This window comes from Phyllobates terribilis, unplaced genomic scaffold, assembly GCF_046119375.1.
Source record: "Phyllobates terribilis strain yellow unplaced genomic scaffold, ASM4611937v1 Scaffold_12__6_contigs__length_324123572, whole genome shotgun sequence".
NCBI lineage: Eukaryota > Metazoa > Chordata > Amphibia > Anura > Dendrobatidae > Phyllobates > Phyllobates terribilis.
In genome coordinates this window covers 19710186-19734036 of record NW_027362772.1, presented here as the reverse complement: position 1 = coordinate 19734036, position 23851 = coordinate 19710186, and the positions used below count along the sequence as shown (strand labels likewise).

At 48.3% G+C, this 23851-nt stretch overlaps 1 protein-coding gene and 1 long non-coding RNA gene across 2 annotated transcripts in view; one reads left to right on the top strand and one right to left on the bottom strand.

The window, feature by feature from the left end:
* Positions 1–1152: 1152 nt before the first annotated feature.
* On the top strand, positions 1153–7728 carry LOC141171942 (uncharacterized). Its single transcript, XR_012252392.1, has 6 exons — positions 1153–1545; positions 3285–3330; positions 5707–5739; positions 6081–6155; positions 6253–6294; positions 6496–7728. It is a non-coding gene; the product is annotated as an uncharacterized lncRNA (long non-coding RNA).
* Positions 7523–23851, bottom strand: part of LOC141171941 (leucine-rich glioma-inactivated protein 1-like) — a 41295-nt gene continuing 24966 nt past the window's right edge. The window contains exons 8-9 of the mRNA XM_073655654.1: positions 9747–9911; positions 7523–8974 (exon numbers count right to left, since the gene is read on the bottom strand). Coding sequence (XP_073511755.1) covers positions 8121–8974; positions 9747–9911 — 1019 coding nt within the window. The 3' untranslated portion in view covers positions 7523–8120. The remainder of the gene's footprint in view (positions 8975–9746; positions 9912–23851) is intronic.

The window sequence follows — 23851 nt, the reverse complement described above, 5'->3', positions numbered from 1 at the left end:
ATCAATAGCTGTCTACGTGTCTTCCCTCTTACTCCATCAATAGCAGTCTACGTGTCCTCCCTCTTGCTCCATCAGTAGCTGCCTTTGTGTCCTTCCTCTTGCTCCATCAATAGCTGCCTACGTGTCCTCCGTCTTGCTCCATCAATAGCCGCCTACGTGTCCTCCCTCTTGCTCCATCAATAGCTGTCTACGTGTCCTCCCTCTTGCTCCATCAATAGCTGTCTGTGTCCTCCCTCCTGCTCCATCAATAGCTACCTACGTGTCCTCCCTCTTGCTCCATCAATAGTTGCCTACGTGTCCTCCCTCTTGCTGCATCAATACCTGTCTACGTGTCCTCCCTCTTGCTCCATCAATACCTGTCTACATGTCCTCCCTTTTCTTTCTCACCACATCTGTCTGGCTGTAAGACAACTGTCTGCAGCAGGAGCCTCTCCCCACTGCACACTGTGAATAGGAAATTAAAGTATTAAACCTCGCTCCCTGGCTAAGCGCCACATCTTAGCTATCGGCCAGTCTGAAACTGAAAAACATCAACATTTAACCCCTGCGTTCCCTGAATGATTTTCGCTAAACCCTGTGATCAAGGTTTATTTTTCTTTCAGTCCTTTTTAATTGCGCCGTTCTTTATAACCATAAAGACACGGATTATATGAAATAATGGGGGGTGAAGAGCTTTACTGTCCCTTTAAGAATTGTATCTATGGATGTATAATATGTAATATTGTTGTATTGCAACAAGAAATCTACAAACTTCATGTAAAAAAAACAAAATTGTGACCGCGCACAGAATTTACACGAAATCCTCTGCAGCGGTGGATGAAAAGTCGCAAAACCGGTTCCAATCCGCATATTATTGTATCGCTCCCCGGCCGCACAATGCTCTTATTGTCCTCGATACTTTGTATCAATCTGAACCATCCCGGCTCCGCAGCCGCTGACGGGTGATGGTGGTAGTTAGTGGACACGTCCGGGGATGGTCACATAAATTAAGGAATTATTTATGCAATTCTCTGGTGTCTGATTATCTGAATTGTTGCATTGTGGTAATATGTGGATATATATTCCATATATCCACATAGCTTCCTGCTCCTCCATTACAGACAGTACAGGCTGCCAGAACTTGGAGTGAGTGGCTGGTGGTCTTGGTCTATAAGGTCTTTCCTGGAGACTTATATTGGGGGGTTACTAATTTATGCAATTTTTTTCCGAATTTTTACATATTTAATTATTGGCCATTATTGCTGTGATAATACACGTCAGTTCAGCAATAGTCACTTCTGGGCCATGATTCGGTGCAGACGGTGGTGCCACACTCTGGTGGTGTCAGTAGTGTCCGCCCTGGATACCTCTCTATCACGGGACCATTAGATCAGGTCTTTCTCGGCCACTTGTTTTGCTCCTCAGTTTTCTGTTCTTTCTTGTTCCATCTTGTGTTGTGTTTGGAATCAAAACAGTGAAAATCTCTATAAAGGGTCCAAAGACCAACAGTGCGCAGAGCCTCGTCCTGTGCGATCACCTGCAGGAGCCTCCACCATGTCCTGCAAGGTAAGGGAAGGACAAGACAAGGACAGAGTGACACTGGGGGTACAGGATAATGATGCTGACACTTGGGGTACAGGATAATAACGCTGACACTCTGGGTACAAGATAGACACTGACACTCGGGGTACAGGATAACGACACTCGGGGTACAGGATAATGACGCTGACACTCAGGATGATGACGCTGACACTCGGGGTACAGGATAATGACGCTGTCACTCAGGGTACAGGATACTGACACTCAGGTTACAGGATAATGACTCTGACACTCGAGGTACAGGATAATGACGCTGACACTGGGGGTACAGTATAATGACACTCGGTGTACGGGGTGATGACGCTGACACTGGGGGTACAGTATAATGACACTCGGTGTACGGGGTGATGACGCTGACACTGGGGGTACAGTATAATGACACTCGGTGTACGGGGTGATGACGCTGACACTGGGGGTACAGTATAATGACACTCGGTGTACGGGGTGATGACGCTGACACTGGGGGTACAGTATAATGACACTCGGTGTACGGGGTGATGACGCTGACACTCCGGGATATTTAGGAATAAGTGTGCAGGATCATGTACTTTGTCTCGATAGCTGATTTGCTTGTATAGTGGAGTCTTGGTTCCGTTTCCACCTGGAGCCTTATCACTACCAGGCTCCTTCACCCTCACTAATGTCAGACTTGTCGCTGTGGACTTGTTTTACCAGTTATGTCCCCTGACGCTCCATAGCACTAATCATTTAGGTGGAGAATCCCTTTAAGGCTCCTTTAATCCTGGAGATGAATATTGTATGTGCCCGATATAATAATGTATTGTCTATAAGAGGACATCACTCCCTCTAGTGGCAGAAAGATGCGCTGCAGGCCTGTACTGATGTCTCAGGTGTCAGATATTCATCTGATATCAGGTCTCCATCCCACATTGCAGTAAGTTACAGAGTTGGGCTCCATTCACACAACTGTATGTTGGCATTTGAGTGCTCACAGTGATGCCTCCTAGCGTGCAGCAAAGAAATTCATGCGAGTCCTGTGGATAGGAGATAACTTGTTTTCACTGAACAACTTTAACCTAACTTTTTAAAGTCCTTTTTAAATACTTTTTTCTTTTGTAAATATACTTATTTATACTTCACATTATTTACTGCAGATATTTTGGTTGGTACCACTAGGGGGCGAACTGTACAAGACTTTGTATATAGATGATATATGGATACTAAAATGCAGCTACATTACAGCCATCTGACACCTAAAGCTGTGTATGGAGCGCCCCCTACTGGCAGAAACAGGTTTGTAATAAGGTTGGGAAACTGAAGTTTGAAGCTCTGTGCTAAACAGAGAGCAAGTTAAAAAATGCATCAAAACAGCACCACCCCTGTTCACAGGCTGTGTGCGGTATTGCAGTTCAGTGACATTCACTGTAATAGAGCTGTACTGTAATATCACTCTGAGAATACTTTTATTTTTGGGCATATAAGTATTCCATCAATTTTTCTGGCTAACACGATACCACAATATAACTTTGTATTGTACATCACTGTAATAGAGCCCAATTACAGCTGATGTGAGGTCATGTGATGCAGTAATCTTTGCTACAGTCATTGCTGCCCACCCCTCCAGACCTGATGCCCAGATAAGGATCCCACCCTCCAAGGTTTAAAATGAGAATGGAGGACATGAAAAGAGGAGCTGTGTAATTCATGTCAATCACCATTTATAACCTCTCTCCCCATTGTCTCAGGGTGTCCAGTGCTGTTTGCTGATCCTCAGTGCAGTTCTATTTACAGGTAAGTGATACATTGTATATAAAAATTACAATTATATTGTCTGCCACCTAAAGGCCATGAGTGGAACTGCAGCTCTTTAGTTTTTTTGCTTCTTTTTAATTCTAATATATTTACCTTTTTAAAATGATTGTTCTGGGTGAAGATTCCTATCTTCCTTCACCTTATTAGTGAAATGTAAAGTAATATAAGGGGATTTAATATTCAGCATCCGTTATTAAGAGCATCTCTGGCTTCACTTCTTTCAATAGATATGCAGTAACTTTTTTTTCCATCTACATAGTCAGTATGAGAACTTTTTTATTGTGGGATAAGTTCCAGTTTTGAATTATACTGTTAACTTTACCATATAATGTAATGAAAAATGGGGAAGAAATCAATAATGCAGTTTTATTGGAACCATTATAGGAGTATATACACATTTTTAACTTTGTTATTGCATTTTTTGGAGGGGGGGGGGGTGAAAGGCAATGACTGAAAAACGGTAACTTTGCTGTTTCTAATTTTTCTACTTTTCTTGTTTTATGGTGTTTAACATGTGGGTTAAATAATTTGACATTGTTATAAATAGGACTTTGCTGACTTGTCTATACCAAATATGTTACATTTTTATTATTATTACTATTTTATAATTTTTAATATTTTAATTTCATTATTTTATTATAATTTTAAATACATTTCATTTCATTTTTTTATTACATTATTTTATTTAATATAACTTCATATTTTTTATTATTGTATTTCCTTATTATATTTAATTACATTTTCATTCTTTTAATTATTTTTTATTTTATATTATATTTATTTTTTAATCTTTACTTTTAATTAAATTTAAATTATGAATAATTATTTATTATTTAATTATTATAATTTTTATTTTATTTTATTTGTATAATGCTGCATTTAATTATATTTATATTATTTTTTATTTTAATATCATTTTTCATTATATCAATACTAATGATATTTAATTATATATATATAGAGAGAGATTTTTTTTAATCAGTACTTTATTTTATTTAATTATAATTTTATTTTTAATTTGTTATATTTGTATAATATTTAATTATATTTATATTAATAGATTTTTTTGCATATAATCTTATTTTTATTATCTGTATTATAATAATAATATTTAATTATATTTATATATATATATGTATTAATCAGTACTTATTATTTTATTTACTTATTTATATTATTATATTTAATATTTTATTTTATTATTTAATTATAATTATATTTTAGTTATTTCATACTTTTTATTTATTAATTATAATTTTATTAATATTGGTTATTACATTTTTTACAGCAAGCCTCTATTTTTTTTAGTTCCCTTAGGGGACTGTAAGCTGTGATCATTGTATATATTATACACTGTGGTCTATGATCAGAGCTCTGCTGCAGCTGCCCCCGTATGATGGCGGTATTACACTTTACATCTAAGGACGCTGCAAAGGAAGAAATCTCCATGCTGAAAGAGCGGAGAGCTGCCAAAGATCAGTGGTGATAGCCTGCAGAAAATCAATGGGGAAAAGAAATAATAAACAATACTTATTTATTTCACATGATTAAAAATAGTAAAATAAAAAGTAGTAGAGCTAGGCGACCTTTAAAGATTGATAAATAAAAAGTAATAGACCTAGATGACCTTTAAAGATTAATAAATAAAAAGTAGTAGACCTAGGCAACTTTTAAGGCTTAATAAATAAAAAGTAGTAGACCTAGGCGACTTGTAAGGCTTAATAAATAAAAAGTAGTAGACCTGGGCGACTTTTAAGGCTTAATAAATAAAAAGTAGTAGACCTAGGCGACTTGTAAGGCTTAATAAATAAAAAGTAGTAGACCTAGGCAACTTTTAAGGCTTAATAAATAAAAAGTAGTAGACCTGGGCGACTTTTAAAACTTTTGGAACCATGAAGTCCTTAGTTATTAATAAGCTTAAAGTAAAAATTCTACTCTCCTATGAAGCCCGGCTTGCGGCTGCCATCTTACCTGTGTCGGTCACGTTTTGGATAGAAACCCCCATTGTCATTTACCTTGTTAGTGAGTTGTGAATTGGTAAAGGGGGGATTTAATATTCTCCTTGATCAGATATGAAGAGCGTCTCTCTCTTTGGAGGACATTACTGTAAATGGACTTTATGAATTTCTGTTTTTCCCCTGTGGGGGTGCTGCACTAGCACTTACTGTCAGGTTTTCGGACAGATCAGAGCTGATCGCTTGGGGTCCTATTAAAGGGGGCACCTTGTAAGCTATTTTTTTCTAGAGACCCCTGTAACTAATGTGATAGACCCCAGGGTTCTGGATGATGACTGTGCGCTCACTTTCTGTATGGTAAATGTCCAGGTTAATTCTGACTCTCTACCTCCCCCTGCAGGTTGTGCAGCTGAACACGATCGTTTTCACTATGGTGAGTCCTAATGGCTACTCGTCACTGAATTGTCACCGCTCCCGCTGTATGTAGATGTCGGGTTATTAAAATCTAGCGGGGATGGAGTTAGACTCCCCCAAATGTCCCTGTGATGGGGCTGGTACGGCAATCTGGATCCTGGCCCCGGCTATTATTCTGGGCTGCACAGTGGAGCAAATGACCCCATGCGAGGGTCCGGAAAGCCAAGTTGACAACAACACTTGTGATATCGCTTTATTATTTGACCAAGTTATCAGCGCTCCATCCCAAAGGCTCTGGTATACGGGGGGCTTATTCCACATCAATAAATGATTATTAACGACCCCCCGGTCTCTCCTTAGATTACTGGACGCTCCGGATGGGAGGTTTGGTCTTTGCTGGGGTCATGTTGACCACTGGAAGTATCGTCCTGCTGTGTAAGTGACATCGTCAGATATGAGCTGATGACATCATACTCATGATATTCTGTATATTATATATCTATATTATTTCTCATTTTTTATCGTTTTTCAGCTGATTTGAACTTGTTCAATAGGAAGAAAAAAGAAGCGCAAAGTAAGTGAACCTCCCTGTACTCAACATATTCTCCATTTTTTCGTGCATCTTCCATTCCTTTCTTATTCTTCTTTGGACTGACCTCTTAACAATAGCAACTGCAGCTTTGGATGTGACTAGAGTAGAAGAAAAGCTATAAACTCCTTAAACATAAAAGTATAGTAGGAGATTCTTACAGATTTTTCTCTTCCTTACCCACAGGCGACAAGTGAATCCTGAAGACACATTTGATGTTGGATCTTCATCTTTTTTGGATTCCACCATTTTTTGGGCGTCTAGGAGGGAATTCAATGCCCAGGACTTGGATATCCCGTCTGCATTGGGTATTTATGTTAATTGCTGACATGGATTTTATAAGCTTATTACACACCACTGAAATGTTTGCAGAAATGTTCACTGAATAATAAAATGTGGAAATCATCAGACAAACTGGAAGTCTTGAAAAATAGCCATCCGCCAGAGTCCTGAATGTCATTAGGATGTGTAGTAGACACCAAGGATATAGGAAAGATGAGTAGAGCCATTCTGCAGCAGAATGGAAAAAACGGAGTTATACAGTGCCACCTAGTGGTCAAACTGAAGGATGACAAGGCTTGTAGTGCCACCTGCTAGGCATTATCTGGTTTTGTGCAGTGCTACCTGGTGGTCATCTTTGATGCTGCAGTGCCACCTAGTGGTCCTGCTACAAAATTAAGATCTTAATTGTAAAGTGCTGCGGAATTTGTAGGCGCTATATAAATAAAAAAATATTATTATTATTATTATCTATAGTGCCACCTAGTGTCCATGTTTGTTTTTACTTTTCCTGGCTGGTTTCACACTTTAGTTTTACACTTTTATTGACAAATCCAAGATGTTTCTGTAAAGCCTCAATATTCCCAGAAGCCGATATCCAGCTGCCGGGGTGAAGCATAAAAGTTTGGAGAATAAGGGGCAGCGCTGGGACTGTTGAGGATTCACAGAACCATCATGGATTTGTAAATAAAAGTGTAGAAACGTATGAAATGTTTATAATTGTCCATCAGTAACTATAGAAACATTCAGCTAAAAGATCAAAAAGCAAAATGTGAAAAACAAACTTTTTTGTCAGTCTCAAAACTTTTGGCCACAACTGTACAATAGCGATCTGGATAAAAACTTTTAAAAAAAATGGTTGTGACTACATCATGTGATTAATACATAGATGCAATAAAATGTGTCCAATTTTAATATTGCTTGGACCATGTGATAAGCCGGATTTACACTTTTGGTTTATTGTATGATTATGAGAGATAATTATCATTTACATGTTACATTCACATCTGTCATTGGTTACAATTCCATTGTAATAAAAGGTTAAACTTGCAGATGAGATTTCATTTATTCTGCTCCTTTCATCACATAATCTTATTCTGATGATGTTCCTCGGGGGTGGAGTTAGTTGTCACATTACTATATACCTGCCAACTGTCAAAAATTGGGGGGGGGGGAGCTTGACACCTTTATTTTAATGGGGGAAATCGTGTATCAGGAAAATAAGTCACAAGCTGCTGTCATGTAGAACCGCACTGTGACTACATGGGGGCAACAAGTATGTAATGTAGAGGTGAGAAGCTCAGACTCCGTGAAATTGAAGCTCGAGTAATTAGTTAAAATAAAAACTACATTTTATAGAAAAATAGACCCTTCTGTCCTGTTACACCAGAACTAAACCATAACCCGTGACATCTTAAATTGGGGACTCCATGTTTATAACAAAACATGTTAAAAAAAATAGTTGTCCCACCAATCACCATTTTCTGTCTTTGGTCTTGCCCTTGAGGAGTAGTTCAGTTTATTGTGTCCATTTATTCCTTCTCCACATACTCAAACACCACCGAGTCTCCTCCAAAACTGGCCACAAAAATGAACTGTCGTCCCCGCACCTTGATGGAGGTGAACGCTCGAGCCTCTAGGACTTTGAGTTCCTGCACTGGCACCAGAGGTCCGATCGGCCCCTCCTTATCATTGGTCTCCTCGATCTCCCAGTGTTTCCATTTCTCCAGCTGGTAGACCCATGTATAGCCAAAGTCATTTCCTAGAAGAGCATGCCATCTTTGCCCAAGCAACATCGGCTGAAAGGCATGGGACCCTCTGGAGGGTAACTGTTGGAGCTGCCGAAACATAGAACCATCCCACCGGACAAGGGACGAGTCACCCATGTAGCGAACCAAGCAGGCAAAGATGCCATCCTCTGCATCTGTGAAGTGTTTAACGGCATAGACATCCCAAGCTTCAGGGATATCAGTAAGACGTTCCAGCTGCTTGTTCTCGAACCGATACACAAGGGGCCTCTGGGAACCGCTGCTCATGATGAGATGTGGAGAACCAGAGAGCAGAAGAGGTTCGGCATCGGTGTCCCGGTACCATCGTGGGAGCTGCTGTTGAGGGTAGAAACCACGACCGTCCCATCGATACAAGGTGCTGGCTCCAGACTTGGCGCTGTCTGCTATGATGAAGTAGTGCTCGCCTTCTGCAGAGGTGAAGCTTTCAATGTCATTGGGTTTTCGGATATCGGGGTAGTGCTGGAAACGATGAAAGGCAGATGGACTCCCAGGTGAGGGGTCCCGACGGTAGACCGAAGTGCCACCATAGAGTTGGGCCACCACAACGAATAGCTGCTTACCAATAACAAGTGGCATGCAGGAGACTACAGAGATACCTGAGTGGTCAAAGCAAGAAAACAAGTAAGGACTGTAACCATGTAATGTGGTCTATGGGGGTTCCCTCACAAACCTCTGGAAAAAAGGGGCTTCTCACAAAAGGTCTCCAAAATCAAGCTAAAGTGTTCATCATGCTCTACAAGTTCCCAGGTAAAGCCTGTGCTGGACCAAGACCATGACCATCAGCTATGCAATTCATATGTCACAACCACATTTTTTGGGGGAGGTTGAGATTGTCTAGTGGAATGGACTTCCTGGGAGGTGGTGCCTATTATGCAAATTAAAACAAGCAAGTCAGGGGTGGAGCCTGGAGATTTAAAGTGTTTTTTGTAAATTATTACCATCCTAATTCCCACATTAACTAGTCCTAGGAGCATTAACTATAAACTACAACTATTACAAAATCTCTATGGAGTCACAAGTTTCTGCTGAGTCCTAGAGAAGGATCATTCATAAAGACGAGTAAAATTTTGACTTTCATTGATTCTGCCATATCTGGACTGGGCTTTATAATTCCAACAGTTGAGGGTTTGTTACAATGTATCCGGTCTAGACAAATCTCTGTGAGCTATATACATCAGCAGCACAAATCTCGCTCTCCCATTCTACTAGTATCAGGTATCATTCTGGAATTTTGTAAGAAGATTGTCCAGACTGGATACAATTGCAACAAATCCCTAACTAAAAAAATTATTTTCACCAAATGGTGTCATTCATAAGAACAGTGCTAGGCAATCACCCCTCACACCATCCCGGGGCAGGAGCGCTCACCTTTAATACTGTCGTAGTATCTGAACTGATACGCCACATGATCCCACTCCAGGAAGGTGCATCTGCCATCAAACGGGTGCGTGATCACCACATAATGCTCAGAGTTATATTCAAACGCCTTGACGGACAAGGAGGGAAGCTTAAATGTCCACCGCTGGATGATGTCTGGGGGAAAAGATTCTGGTTACACACTTAATACCCATCTACCTCTGCATTATGTCGCTGATCATATGTCTTTAACCAGTTGCCGCCAGCGGGACAGGTGTCCCCAGTTGCCGCCGACGGCACAGCTGTCCGCAGTTGCTGCCGACGGGACAGTTTTCCCTAGTTGCCGTTGATGGGACAGTTCTCCCTAGTTGCCGTTGATGGGACAGTTTTCCCCAGTTGCCACTGATTATTCAGCTTTCCCAGTTGCTGCTAATGGTACAGTTTTCCCCAGTTGCCGCTGATTATACAGCTTTCCCCAGTTGCAGCTGATGGGACAGCTTTCCCAGTTGCAGCTGATGGGACAGCTTTCCCCAGTTGCCGCTAATGGGACAGCTTTCTCAGTTGCCACTAATGGGACAGCTTTTCCAGTTGCCGCTGATCGGACAGCTATCCCCAGTTGCCGCTGATCAGACAGCTGTCCCCAGTTGCAGATGATTATACAGCTTTCCCCAGTTGCCACCAATGGGACAACTTTCCCCAGTTGCCGCTGATTATACAACTTTCCCCAGTTGCCGCTGATGGGACAGCTTTCCCCAGTTGACATTAATGGGACAGCTTTCCCCAGTTGCAACTGATGGGACAGCTTTCCCCAGTTGTCTCTGATTATACAGCTTTCCCCAGTTGCAGCTCATGGGACAGCTTTCCCAGTTGCCGCTGATGGGACAGCTTTCTCAGTTGCCGCTAATGGGACAGCTTTTCCAGCTGCAGCTGATCAGACAGCTGTCCCCAGTTGCAGATGATTATACAACTTTCCCCAGTTGCCGCTAATGGGACAGCTTTCCCCAGTTGCCATTAATGGGACAGCTTTCGCCAGTTGTCGCTGATGGGACAGCTTTCCCATTTACAGCTGAATTTACTACTTTTTCAGTTGCTGCTAATGAGACAGCTTTCCCCAGTTTCCGCTGATGAGACAGCTTTCCCAGTTGCCGCTAATGGGACAGATTTTCCAAGTTGCATCCAATGGGACAGCTTTCCCCAGTTGCCATTAAGGGGACAGCTTTCTCCAGTTGTCGCTGATGGGACAGCTTTCCCATTTGCAGCTGAATTTACTACTTTCCCAGTTGCTGCAAATGGGACAGCTTTCCCCAGATTCCGCTGATGGGACAGCTTTCCCCAATTGCCGCTGATGGGACAGCTTTCCCCAGTTGCCGCTGATGGGACAGCTTTCCCTAGTTGCCGCTGATGGGACAGCTTTCCCCAGTTGCCGCTGATGGGGCAGCTTTCCCCAGTTGCCGCTGATGGGGCAGCTTTCCCAGTTGCCGCTGATGGGACAGCTTTCCCAGTTGCCGCTGATGGGACAGCTTTCCCCAGTTGCCGCTGATGGGGCAGCTTTCCCCAGTTGCCGCTGATGGGGCAGCTTTCCCAGTTGCCGCTGATGGGACAGCTTTCCCCAGTTGCCATTAATGGGACAGCTTTCCCCAGTTGTCGCTGATGGGACAGCTTTCCCATTTTCAGCTGAATTTACTACTTTCCCAGTTGACGCTGATGGGACCGCTTTCCCCAGTTGCCGCTGATGGGACAGCTATCCCCAGTTGCCGCTGAAGGGACAGCTTTCCCCAGTTTCCGCTGATGGGACAGCTTTCCCCAGTTTCCGCTGATGGGACAGCTTTCCCCAGTTGCCACTGATGGGACAGCTTTCCCAGCTGCCGTTAATGGGACAGCTTTCCTTAGTTGCCGCTGATGGGACAGCTTTCCCAGTTGCCGCTGATGGGACAGCTTTCCCCAGATGCCGCTGATGGGACAGCTTTCCCAAGATGCCGCTGATGGGACAGCTTTCCCAGTTGCCACTAATGGGACAGCTTTCCCATTTGCAGCTAACTATAAAGCTTTCCCAGTTGCCGCTAATGGGACAGCTTTCCTCAGTTGCCGCTGATGGGACAGCTTTCCCAGTTGCCGATGATGGGACAGCTTTCCCAGTTGCCGCTGATGGGACAGCTTTCCCAGTTGCCGCTAATGGGACAGCTTTTCCCAGTTGCCGCCAATGGGACAGCTTTCCCCAGTTGCCATTAATGGGAAAGCTTTCTCCAGTTGTCGCTGATGGGACAGCTTTCCCATTTGCAGCTGAATTTACTACTTTCCCAGTTGCTGCAAATGGGACAGCTTTCCCCAGTTTCCGCTGATGGGACAGCTTTCCCCAATTGCCGCTGATGGGACAGCTTTCCCCAGTTGCCGCTGATGGGACAGCTTTCCCCAGTTGCCACTGATGGGACAGCTTTCCCCAGTTGCCATTAATGGGACAGCTTTCCCCAGTTGTCGCTGATGGGACAGCTTTCCCATTTTCAGCTGAATTTACTACTTTCCCAGTTGCCGCTTATGGGACAGCTTTCCCCAGTTGTCGCTGATGGGACAGCTTTCCCATTTTCAGCTGAATTTACTACTTTCCCAGTTGCCGCTGATGGGACAGTTTTCCCCAGTTGCCGCTGATGGGACAGCTTTCCCCAGTTGCCGCTGATGGGACAGCTTTCCCCAGTTGCCGCTGAAGGGACAGCTTTCCCCAGTTGCCGCTGATGGGACAGCTTTCCCCAGTTGCCGCTGATGGGACAGCTTTCCCCAGTTGCCGCTGATGGGATAGCTTTCCCCAGTTACCACTGATGGGACAGCTTTCCCAGTTGCCGCTGATGGGACAGATTTCCCCAGTTGCCGCTGATGGGACAGCTTTCCCCAGTTGCCACTGATGGGACAGCTTTCCCAGTTGCAGCTAATGGGACAGCTTTCCTCAGTTACCACTGATGGGACAGCTTTCCCCAGTTGCCGCTGATGGGACAGCTTTTCCAGTTGCCACTAATGGGACAGCTTTCCCATTTGCAGCTAATTATACAGCTTTCCCAGTTGCCGCTAATGGGACAGCTTTTTTCAGTTGCCGCGGATGGGACAGCTTTCCCAGTTGCCTAAGATGGGACAGCTTTCCCAGTTGCCGCTGATGGGACAGCTGTGCCAGTTGCCGCTGATGGGACAGCTGTCCCAGTTGCCGCTGATGGGACAGCTTTCCCAATTGCCGCTGATGGGACAGCTTTCCCAGTTGCCGCTAATGGGACAGCTTTCCCCAGTTGCCGCTGATGGGACAGCTTTCCCAGTTGCCATTAATGGGACAGCTTTCCTTAGTTGCCGCTGATGGGACAGCTTTCCCAGTTGCCGCTGATGGGACAGCTTTCCCCAGTTGCCGCTGATGGGACAGCTTTCCCCAGTTGCCGCTGATGGGACAGATTTCCCATTTTTAGCTGAATTTACTACTTTCCCAGTTGCAGCTGATGGGACAGCTTTCCCCACTTGCCGCTGATGGGACAGCTTTCCCCAGTTGCCGCTGATGGGACAGCTTTCCCCAGTTGCCGCTGATGGGACAGCTTTCCCCAGTTGCCGCTGATGGGACAGCTTTCCCCAGTTGCCGCTGATGGGACAGCTTTCCCCTGTTGCCGCTGATGGGACAGCTTTCCCCAGTTACGGCTGATGGGACAGCTTTCCCAGTTGCCGCTGATGGGACTGCTTTCCCCTTTGTCGCTAATGGGACAGCTTTCCTTAGTTTCCGCTGATGGGACAGCTTTCCCCAGTTGCCGCTGATGGGACAACTTTCCCTAGTTGCCACTGATTGGACAGCTTTCCCAGTTGCCGCTAATGGGACAGCTTTCCTAAGTTGCCACTGATGGGAGAGCTTTCCCCAGTTGCCGCTGATGGGACAGCTTTCCCATTTGCAGCTGAATTTACTACTTTCCCAGTTGCTGCAAATGGGACAGCTTTCCCCAGTTTCCGCTGATGGGACAGCTTTCCCCAATTGCCGCTGATGGGACAGCTTTCCCAGTTGCCGCTAATGGGACAGCTTTCCTAAGTTGCCACTGATGGGAGAGCTTTCCCCAGTTGCCGCTGATGGGACAGCTTTCCCAGTAGCCGCTGATGGGACAGCTTTCCCCAGTTGCCGCTGATGGGACAGCTTTCCCCAGTTGCCGCTGATGGGACAGATTTCCCATTTTCAGCTGAATTTACTACTTTCCCAGTTGCTGCTGATGGGACAGCTTTCCCCAGTTGCCGCTGGTGGGACAGCTTTACCCAGTTGCCGCTGATGGGACAGCTTTCCCCAGTTGCCGCTGATGGGACAGCTTTCCCCAGTTGCCGCTGATGGGACAGCTTTCCCCAGTTACCGCTGATGGGACAGCTTCCCCAGTTGCCGCTGATGGGACTGCTTTCCCCTTTGTCGCTAATGGGACAGATTTCCTTAGTTTCCGCTGATGAGACACGTTTCCACAGTTGCCGCTGATGGGACAACTTTCCCCAGTTGCCACTGATGGGACAGCTTTCCCAGTTGCCGCTAATGGGACAGCTTTCCTCAGTTGCCACTGATGGGACAGCTTTCCCCAGTTGCCGCTGATGGGACAGCTTTCCCAGTTGCCACTAATGGGACAGCTTTCCCATTTGCAGCTAATTATACAGCTTTCCCAGTTGCCGCTAATGGGACAGCTTTCCTCAGTTGCCGCTGATGTGACAGCTTTCCCAGTTGCCGATGATGGGACAGCTTTCCCAGTTGCCGCTGATGGGACAGCTTTCCCAGTTGCCGCTGATGGGACAGCTTTCCCAGTTGCCGCTAATGGGACAGCTTTTCCAAGTTGCAGCCAATGGGACAGCTTTCCCCAGTTGCCATTAAGGGGACAGCTTTCTCCAGTTGTCGCTGATGGGACAGCTTTCCCATTTGCAGCTGAATTTACTACTTTCCCAGTTGCTGCAAATGGGACAGCTTTCCCCAGTTTCCGCTGATGGGACAGCTTTCCCCAATTGCCGCTGATGGGACAGCTTTCCCCAGTTGCCGCTGATGGGACAGCTTTCCCCAGTTGCCGCTGATGGGACAGCTTTCCCCAGTTGCCGCTGATGGGACAGCTTTCCCCAGTTGCCATTAATGGGACAACTTTCCCCAGTTGTCGCTGATGGGACAGCTTTCCCATTTTCAGCTGAATTTACTACTTTCCCAGTTGCCGCTGATGGGACAGCTTTCCCCAGTTGTCGCTGATGGGACAGGTTTCCCATTTTCAGCTGAATTTACTACTTTCCCAGTTGCCGCTGATGGGACAGCTTTCCCCAGTTGCCGCTAATGGGACAGCTTTCCCCAGTTGCCGCTGATGGTACAGCTTTCCCCAGTTGCCGCTGATGGGACAGCTTTCCCATTTGCAGCTAATTATACAACTTTCCTCAGTTGCCGCTAATGGGACAGCTTTCCTCAGTTGCCTCTGATGGGATAGCTTTCCCAGTTGCCAATGATGGGACAGCTTTCCCAGTTGCCGCTGATAAGACAGCTTTCCCAGTTGCCGCTAATGGGACATCTTTCCCCAGTTGCCGCTGATGGGACTGATTTCCCCAGTTGCCACTGATGGACAGCTTTCCCAGTTGCCGCTAATGGGACAGCTTTCCTCAGTTGCCACTGATGGGACAGCTTTACCCAGTTGCCGCTGATGGGACAGCTTTTCCAGTTACCACTAATGGGACAGCTTTCCCATTTGCAGCTAATTATACAGCTTTCCCAGTTGCCGCTAATGGGACAGCTTTCCTCAGTTGCCGCGGATGGGACAGCTTTCCCAGTTGCCTATGATGGGACAGCTTTCCCAGTTGCCGCTGATGGGACAGCTTTCCCAGTTGCCGCTAATGGGACAGCTTTCCCAGTTGCCGCTAATGGGACAGCTTTCCCCAGTTGCCGCTGATGGGACAGCTTTCCCAGTTGCCATTAATGGGACAGCTTTCCTTAGTTGCCGCTGATGGGACAGCTTTCCCAGTTGCCGCTAATAGGACAGCTTTCCCAGTTGCCGCTAATGGGACAGCTTTCCCAGTTGCCGCTAATGGGACAGCTTTCCCCAGTTGCCGCTGATGGGACAGCTTTCCCAGTTGCCATTAATGGGACAGCTTTCCTTAGTTGCCGCTGATGGGACAGCTTTCGCAGTTGCCGCTGATGGGACAGCTTTCCCCAGTTGCCGCTGATGGGACAGCTTTCCCCAGTTGCCGCTGATGGGACAGATTTCCCATTTTCAGCTGAATTTACTACTTTCCCAGTTGCCGCTGATGGGACAGCTTTCCCCAGTTGCCGCTGATGGGACAGCTTTCCCCAGTTGCCGCTGATGGGACAGCTTTCCCCAGTTGCCGCTGATGGGACAGCTTTCCCCAGTTGCCGCTGATGGGACAGCTTTCCCCAGTTGCCGCTGATGGGACAGCTTTCCCCAGTTGCCGCTGATGGGACAGCTTTCCCCAGTTGCCGCTGATGGGACAGCTTTCCCCAGTTGCCGCTGATGGGACAGCTTTCCCCAGTTGCCGCTGATGGGACTGCTTTCCCCTTTGTCGCTAATGGGACAGCTTTCCTTAGTTTCCGCTGATGGGACAGCTTTACCCAGTTGCCGCTGATGGGACGACTTTCCCCAGTTGCCACTGATGGGACAGCTTTCCCAGTTGCCGCTAATGGGACAGCTTTCCTCAGTTGCCACTGATGGGACAGCTTTCCCCAGTTGCTGCTGATGGGACAGCTTTCCCAGTTGCCACTAATGGGACAGCTTTCCCATTTGCAGCTAATTATACAGCTTTCCCAGTTGCCGCTAATGGGACAGCTTTCCTCAGTTGCCGCTGATGGGACAGCTTTCCCAGTTGCCAATGATGGGACAGCTTTCCCAGTTGCCGCTGATGGGACAGCTTTCCCAGTCGCCGCTAATGGGACAGCTTTCCCTGTTGCCGCTAATGGAACAGCTTTTCCCAGTTGCCGCCAATGGGACAGCTTTCACCAGTTGCCAATAATGGGACAGCTTTCTCCAGTTGTCGCTGATGGGACAGCTTTCCCATTTGCAGCTGAATTTACTACTTTCCCAGTTGCTGCAAAAGGGACAGCTTTTCCTGGTTTCCGCTGATGGGACAACTTTCCCCAATTGCCGCTGATGGGACAGCTTTCCCCAGTTGCCGCTGATGGGACAGCTTTCCCCAGTTGCCGCTGATGGGACAGCTTTCCCCAGTTGCCATTAATGGGACAGCTTTCCCCAGTTGTCGCTGATGGGACAGCTTTCCCTTTTTCAGCTGAATTTACGACTTTCCCAGTTGCCGCTGATGGGACAGCTTTCCCCAGTTGTCGCTGATGGGACAGCTTTCCCCAGTTGCCGCTGATGGGACCGCTTTCCCCAGTTGCCGCTGATGGGACAGCTTTCCCCAGTTGCCGCTGATGGGACAGCTTTCCCCAGTTGCCGCTGATGGGACAGCTTTCCCCAGTTGCCGCTGATGGGACAGCTTTCCCCAGTTGCCGCTGATGGGACAGCTTTCCCAGTTGCCACTGATGGGTCAGCTTTCCCAGTTGCTGCTGATGGGACAGCTTTCCTCATTTTTCGCTGATTGGACAGATTTCCCAGTTGCTGCTAATGGGACAGCTTTCCCCAGTTGCCACTGATGGGACCGCTTTCCTCAGTTGCCGCTGATGGGACAGCTTTCCCCAGTTGCCGCTGATGGGACAGCTTTCCCAAGTTGCTGCTGATGGGACAGCTTTCCCCAGTTGCCACTGATGGGACAGCTGTCCCAATTGCCGCTGATGGGACAGCTTTCCCCAGTTGCCGCTGATGGGACAGCTTTCCCCAGTTGCCGCTGATGGGACAGCTTTCCCCAGTTGCCATTAATGGGACAGCTTTCCCCAGTTGTCATTAATGGGACAGCTTTCCCTTTTTCAGCTGAATTTACTACTTTCCCAGTTGCCGCTGATGGGACAGCTTTCCCCAGTTGTCGCTGAAGTGACAGCTTTCCCATTTCAGCTGAATTTACTACTTTCGCAGTTGCCGCTGATAGGACAGCTTTCCCCAGTTGCTGCTGATGGGACAGCTTTCCCCAGTTGCCGCTGATGGGACAGCTTTCCCCACTTGCCGCTGATGGGACAGCTTTCCCCAGTTGCCGCTGATGGGACAGCTTTTCCCAGTTGCCGCTGATGGGACAGCTTTCCCCAGTTGCCGCTGATGGGACAGCTTTCTTCAGTTGCCGCTGATGGGACAGCTTTCCCCAGTTACCACTGATGGGACAGCTTTCCCAGTTGCCGCTGATTGGACAGCTTTCCCCAGTTGCCGCTGATGGGACAGCTTTCCCCAGTTGCAGCTGATGGGACAGCTTTCCCCAGTTGCCGCTGATGGCACAGCTTTCCCAGTTGCCGCTGATGGCACAGCTTTCCCAGTTGCCGCTAATCGGACAGCTTTCCTTAGTTGCCGCTGATGGGACAGCTTTCCCCAGTTGCCGCTGATGGGACAACTTTCCCCAGTTGCCGCTGATGGGACAACTTTCCCCAGTTGCCGCTGATGGGACAGATTTCCCCAGTTGCCACTGATGGGACAGCTTTCCCAGTTGCCGCTAATGGGACAGTTTTCCTCAGTTGCCACTGATGGGACATCTTTCCACAGTTGCCGCTGATGGGACAGCTTTTCCATTTGCCACTAATGGAACAGCTTTCCCATTTGCAGCTAATTATACAGCTTTCCCAGTTGCCGCTAATGGGACAGCTTTCCTCAGTTGCCACTGATGGGACAGCTTTCCCAGTTGCCTATTATGGGACAGATTTCCCAGTTGCCGCTGATGGGACAGCTTTCCCAGTTGCCGCTAATGGGACAGCTTTCCCCAGTTGCCGCCAATGGGCCAGCTTTCCCCAGTTGCCATTAATGGGACAGCTTTCTCCAGTTGTCGCTGATGGGACAGCTTTCCCATTTGCAGCTGAATTTACTACTTTCCCAGTTGCTGCAAATGGGACAGCTTTCCCAGTTGCCGCTGATGGGACAGCTTTCCCAGTCGCCGCTAATGGGACAGCTTTCCCTGTTGCCGCTAATAGGACAGCTTTTCCCAGTTGCCGCCAATGGGACAGCTTTCCCCAGTTGCCAATAATGGGACAGCTTTATCCAGTTGTCGCTGATGGGACAGCTTTCCCATTTGCAGCTGAATTTACTACTTTCCCAGTTGCTGCAAATGGGACAGCTTTCCCTAGTTTACGCTGATGGGACAGCTTTCCCCAATTGCCGCTGATGGGACAGCTTTCCCCAGTTGCCGCTGATGGGACAGCTTTCCCCAGTTGCCGCTGATGGGACAGCTTTCCCCAGTTGCCATTAATGGGACAGCTTTCCCCAGTTGTCGCTGATGGGACAGCTTTCCCTTTTTCAGCTGAATTTACTACTTTCCCAGTTGCCGCTGATGGGACAGCTTTCCCCAGTTGTCGCTGATGGGACAGCTTTCCCCAGTTGCCGCTGATGGGACAGCTTTCCCCAGTTGCCGCTGATGTGACAGCTTTCCCCAGTTGCCGCTGATGGGACAGCTTTCCCCAGTTGCCGCTGATGGGACAGCTTTCCCCAGTTTCCGCTGATGGGACAGCTTTCCCCAGTTTCCGCTGATGGGACAGCTTTCCCCAGTTGCCGCTGATGGGACAGCTTTCCCCAGTTGCCGCTGATGGGACAGCTTTCCCAGTTGCCACTGATGGGTCAGCTTTCCCAGTTGCCGCTGATGGGACAGCTTTCCTCATTTGTCGTTGATTGGACAGATTTCCCAGTTGCTGCTAATGGGACAGCTTTCCCCAGTTGCCACTGATGGGACCGCTTTCCGCAGTTGCCGCTGATGGGACAGCTTTCCCCAGTTGCCGCTGATGGGACAGCTTTCCCAAGTTGCCGCTGATGGGACAGCTTTCCCCAGTTGCCACTGATGGGACAGCTTTCCCAATTGCCGCTGATGGGACAGCTTTCCCCAGTTGCCGCTGATGGGACAGCTTTCCCCAGTTGCCATTAATGGGACAGCTTTCCCCAGTTGTCGCTGATGGGACAGCTTTCCCTTTTTCAGCTGAATTTACTACTTTCCCAGTTGCCGCTGATGGGACAGCTTTCCCCAGTTGTCGCTGAAGTGACAGCTTTCCCATTTTCAGCTGAATTTACTACTTTCGCAGTTGCCGCTGATAGGACAGCTTTCCCCAGTTGCCGCTGATGGGACAGCTTTCCCCAGTTGCTGCTGATGGGACAGCTTTCCCCAGTTGCCGCTGATGGGACAGCTTTCCCCAGTTGCCGCTGATGGGACAGCTTTCTCCAGTTGCCGCTGATGGGACAGCTTTCCCCAGTTACCACTGATGGGACAGCTTTCCCAGTTGCCGCTGATGGGCAGCTTTCCCCAGTTGACGCTGATGGGACAGCTTTCCCCAGTTGCCGCTGATGGGACAGCTTTCCCCAGTTGCCGCTGATGGGACAGCTTTCCCAGTTGCCGCTAATGGGACAGCTTTCCTTAGTTGCCGCTGATGGGACAGCTTTCCCCAGTTGCCGCTGATGGGACAGCTTTCCCCAGTTGCCGCTGATGGGACAACTTTCCCCAGTTGCCGCTGATGGGACCGCTTTCCCCAGTTGCCGCTGATGGGACAGCTTTCCCCAGTTGCCGCTGATGGGACAGCTTTCCCCAGTTGCCGCTGATGGGACAGCTTTCCCAGTTGCCGCTAATGGGACAGCTTTCCCCAGTTGCCGCCAATGGGACAGCTTTCTCCAGTTGTCGCTGATGGGACAGCTTTCCCATTTGCAGCTGAATTTACTACTTTCCCAGTTGCTGCAAATGGGACAGCTTTCCCCAGTTGCCGCTGATGGGACAGCTTTCCCCAGTTGCCGCTGATGGGACAGCTTTCCCCAGTTGCCGCTGATGGGACAGCTTTCCCCAGTTGCCGCTGATGGGACAGCTTTCTCCAGTTGCCACTGATGGGTCAGCTTTCCCAGTTGCCGCTGATGGGACAGCTTTCCTCATTTGTCGCTGATTGGACAGATTTCCCAGTTGCTGCTAATGGGACAGCTTTCCCCAGTTGCCACTGATGGGACCGCTTTCCGCAGTTGCCGCTGATGGGACAGCTTTCCCCAGTTGCCGCTGATGGGACAGCTTTCCCAAGTTGCTGCTGATGGGACAGCTTTCCCCAGTTGCCACTGATGGGACAGCTTTCCCAATTGCCGCTGATGGGTCAGCTTTCCCAGTTGCCGCTGATGGGACAGCTTTCCCAGTTGCTGGTAATGGGACAGCTTTCCCCAGTTGACGATGATGGGACAGTTTTCCAGTTGCCGCTAATGGGACAGCTTTCCCCAATTGCCATTAATGGGACAGCTTTCCCCAGTTGTCGCTGATGGGACAGCTTTCCCATTTGCAGCTGAATTTACTACTTTCCCAGTTGCTGATAATGGGACAGCTTTCCCCAGTTGCCGCTAATGGGACAGCTTTCCCCCGTTGCCACTAATGGGACAGCTTTCCCCAGTTGCCGCTGATGGGACAGATTTCCCCAGTTGCCACTGATGGGACAGCTATCCCCATTTGCCGCTAATGGGACAGCTTTCCTCAGTGACCGCTGATGGGACAGCTTTCCCAGTTGCCGCTAATGGGACAGCTTTCCCAGTTGCCGCTAATGGGACAGCTTTCCCAGTTTCTGCTAATGGGACAGCTTTCCCAGTTGCCACCAATGGGACAGCTTTCCCCAGTTGCCGCCAATGGGACAGCTTTGTCCAGTTGCCATTAATCGGACAGCTTTCTCCAGTTGTCGCTGATGGGACAGCTTTCCTATTTGCTGCTGAATTTACTACTTTCCCAGTTGCTGAAAATGGGACAGCTTTCCCCAGTTGCCGCTGATGGGACAGCTTTCCCCAGTTGCCGCTGATGGGACAGCTTTCCCCAGTTGCCGCTGATGGGACAGCTTTCCCCAGTTGCCGCTGATGGGACAGCTTTCCCAGTTGCCACTGATGGGTCAGGTTTCCCAGTTACCGCTGATGGGACAGCTTTCCCAGTTGCCGCTGATGGGACAGCTTTCCCAGTTGCCACTGATGGGACAGCTTTCCTCATTTGCTGCTGATTGGACAGCTTTCCCAGTTGCTGCTAATGGGACAGCTTTTCCATGTTGCCGCTGATGGGATAGCTTTCCCCAGTTGCCCCTGATGGGACAGCTTTCCCTAGTTGCCGCTGATGGGACAGCTTTCCCCAGTTGCCACTGATGGGACAGCTTTCCCCAGTTGCCACTGATGGGAAAGCTTTCCCAGTTGCCGCTGATGGGAAAGCTGTCCCAGTTGCCGCTGATGGGACAGCTTTCCCAGTTGCCGCTGATGGGACAGCTTTCCCAGTTGCCGCTGATGGGACAGCTTTCCCAGTTGCCGCTGATGGGACAGCTTTCCCAGTTGCCGCTGATGGGACAGCTTTCCCCAGTTGCCATTAATGGGACAGCTTTCCCATTTGCAGCTGAATTTACTACTTTCCCAGTTGCTGATAATGGGACAGCTTTCCCCAGTTGCCGCTAATGGGACAGCTTTCCCCAGTTGCTGCTGATGGGACAGCTTTGCCAGTTGCCATTAATGGGACTGCTTTCCCATTTGCAGCTGATAATACAGCTTTCCCAGTTGCCGCTAATGGGACAGCTTTCCTCAGTTGCCGCTGATGGGACAGCTTTCCCAGTTGCCGCTGATGGGACAGCTTTCACAGTTGCAGATGATTATACAGCTTTCCCCAGTTGCCACCAATGGGACAACTTTCCCCAGTTGCCACCGATTATACAACTTTCCCAAGTTGCCGCTAATGGGACAGCTTTCCCCACTTGCCGCTAATGGGACAGCTTTCCCCAGTTGCCAGTAATGGGACAGCTTTCCCCAGTTGTTGCTGATGGGACAGCTTTCACATTTGCAGCTGAATTTACTACTTTTCCAGTTGCTGCCAATGGGACAGCTTTCCACAGTTGCCGCTAATGGGACAGCTTTCCCCAGTTGCCACTGATGGGACAGCTTTCCCCAGTTGCCGCTGATGGGACAGCTTTCCCCAGTTGCCGCTGATGTGACAGCTTTCTCAGTTGCCACTAATGGGACAGCTTTCCCATTTGCAGCTGATTATACAGCTTTCCCAGTTGCCGCTAATGGTACAGCTTTCCTCAGTTGCCGCTGATGGGACAGCTTTCCCAGTTGCCGCTGATGGATCAGCTTTCCCAGTTGCCGCTGATGGGAAAGCTTTCCCAGTTGCCGCTGATTGGACAGCTTTCCCCAGTTGCCGCTGATGGGACAGCTTTCCCCAGTTGCAGCTGATGGGACAGCTTTCCCCAGTTGCCGCTGATGGGACAGCTTTCCCAGTTGCCGCTAATCGGACAGCTTTCCTTAGTTGCCGCTGATGGGACAGCTTTCCCCAGTTGCCGCTGATGGGAGAACTTTCCCCAGTTGCCGCTGATGGGACAGCTTTCTCCAGTTGCCGCTGATGGGACAGATTGCCCCAGTTGCCACTGATGGGACAGCTTTCCCAGTTGCCGCTAATGGGACAGTTTTCCTCAGTTGCCACTGATGGGACAGCTTTCCCCAGTTGCCGCTGATGGGACAGCTTTTCCATTTGCCACTAATGGAACAGCTTACCCATTTGCAGCTAATTATACAGCTTTCCCAGTTGCCGCTAATGGGACAGCTTTCCTCAGTTGCCGCTGATGGGACAGCTTTCCCAGTTGCCTATTATGGGACAGCTTTCCCAGTTGCCGCTGATGGGACAGCTTTCCCAGTTGCCGCTAATGGGACAGCTTTCCCCAGTTGCCGCCAATGGGACAGCTTTCCCCAGTTGCCATTAATGGGACAGCTTTCTCCAGTTGTCGCTGATGGGACAGCTTTCCCATTTGCAGCTGAATTTACTACTTTCCCAGTTGCTGCAAATGGGACAGCTTTCCCCAGTTGCCGCTGATGGGACAGCTTTCCCCAGTTGCCGCTGATGGGACAGCTTTCCCCAGTTGCCGCTGATGGGACAGCTTTCCCAGTTGCCACTGATGGGTCAGCTTTCCCAGTTGCCGCTGATGGGACAGCTTTCCTCATTTGTCGCTGATTGGACAGATTTCCCAGTTGCTGCTAATGGGACAGCTTTCCCCAGTTGCCACTGATGGGACAGCTTTCCCAATTGCCGCTGATGGGTCAGCTTTCCCAGTTGCCGCT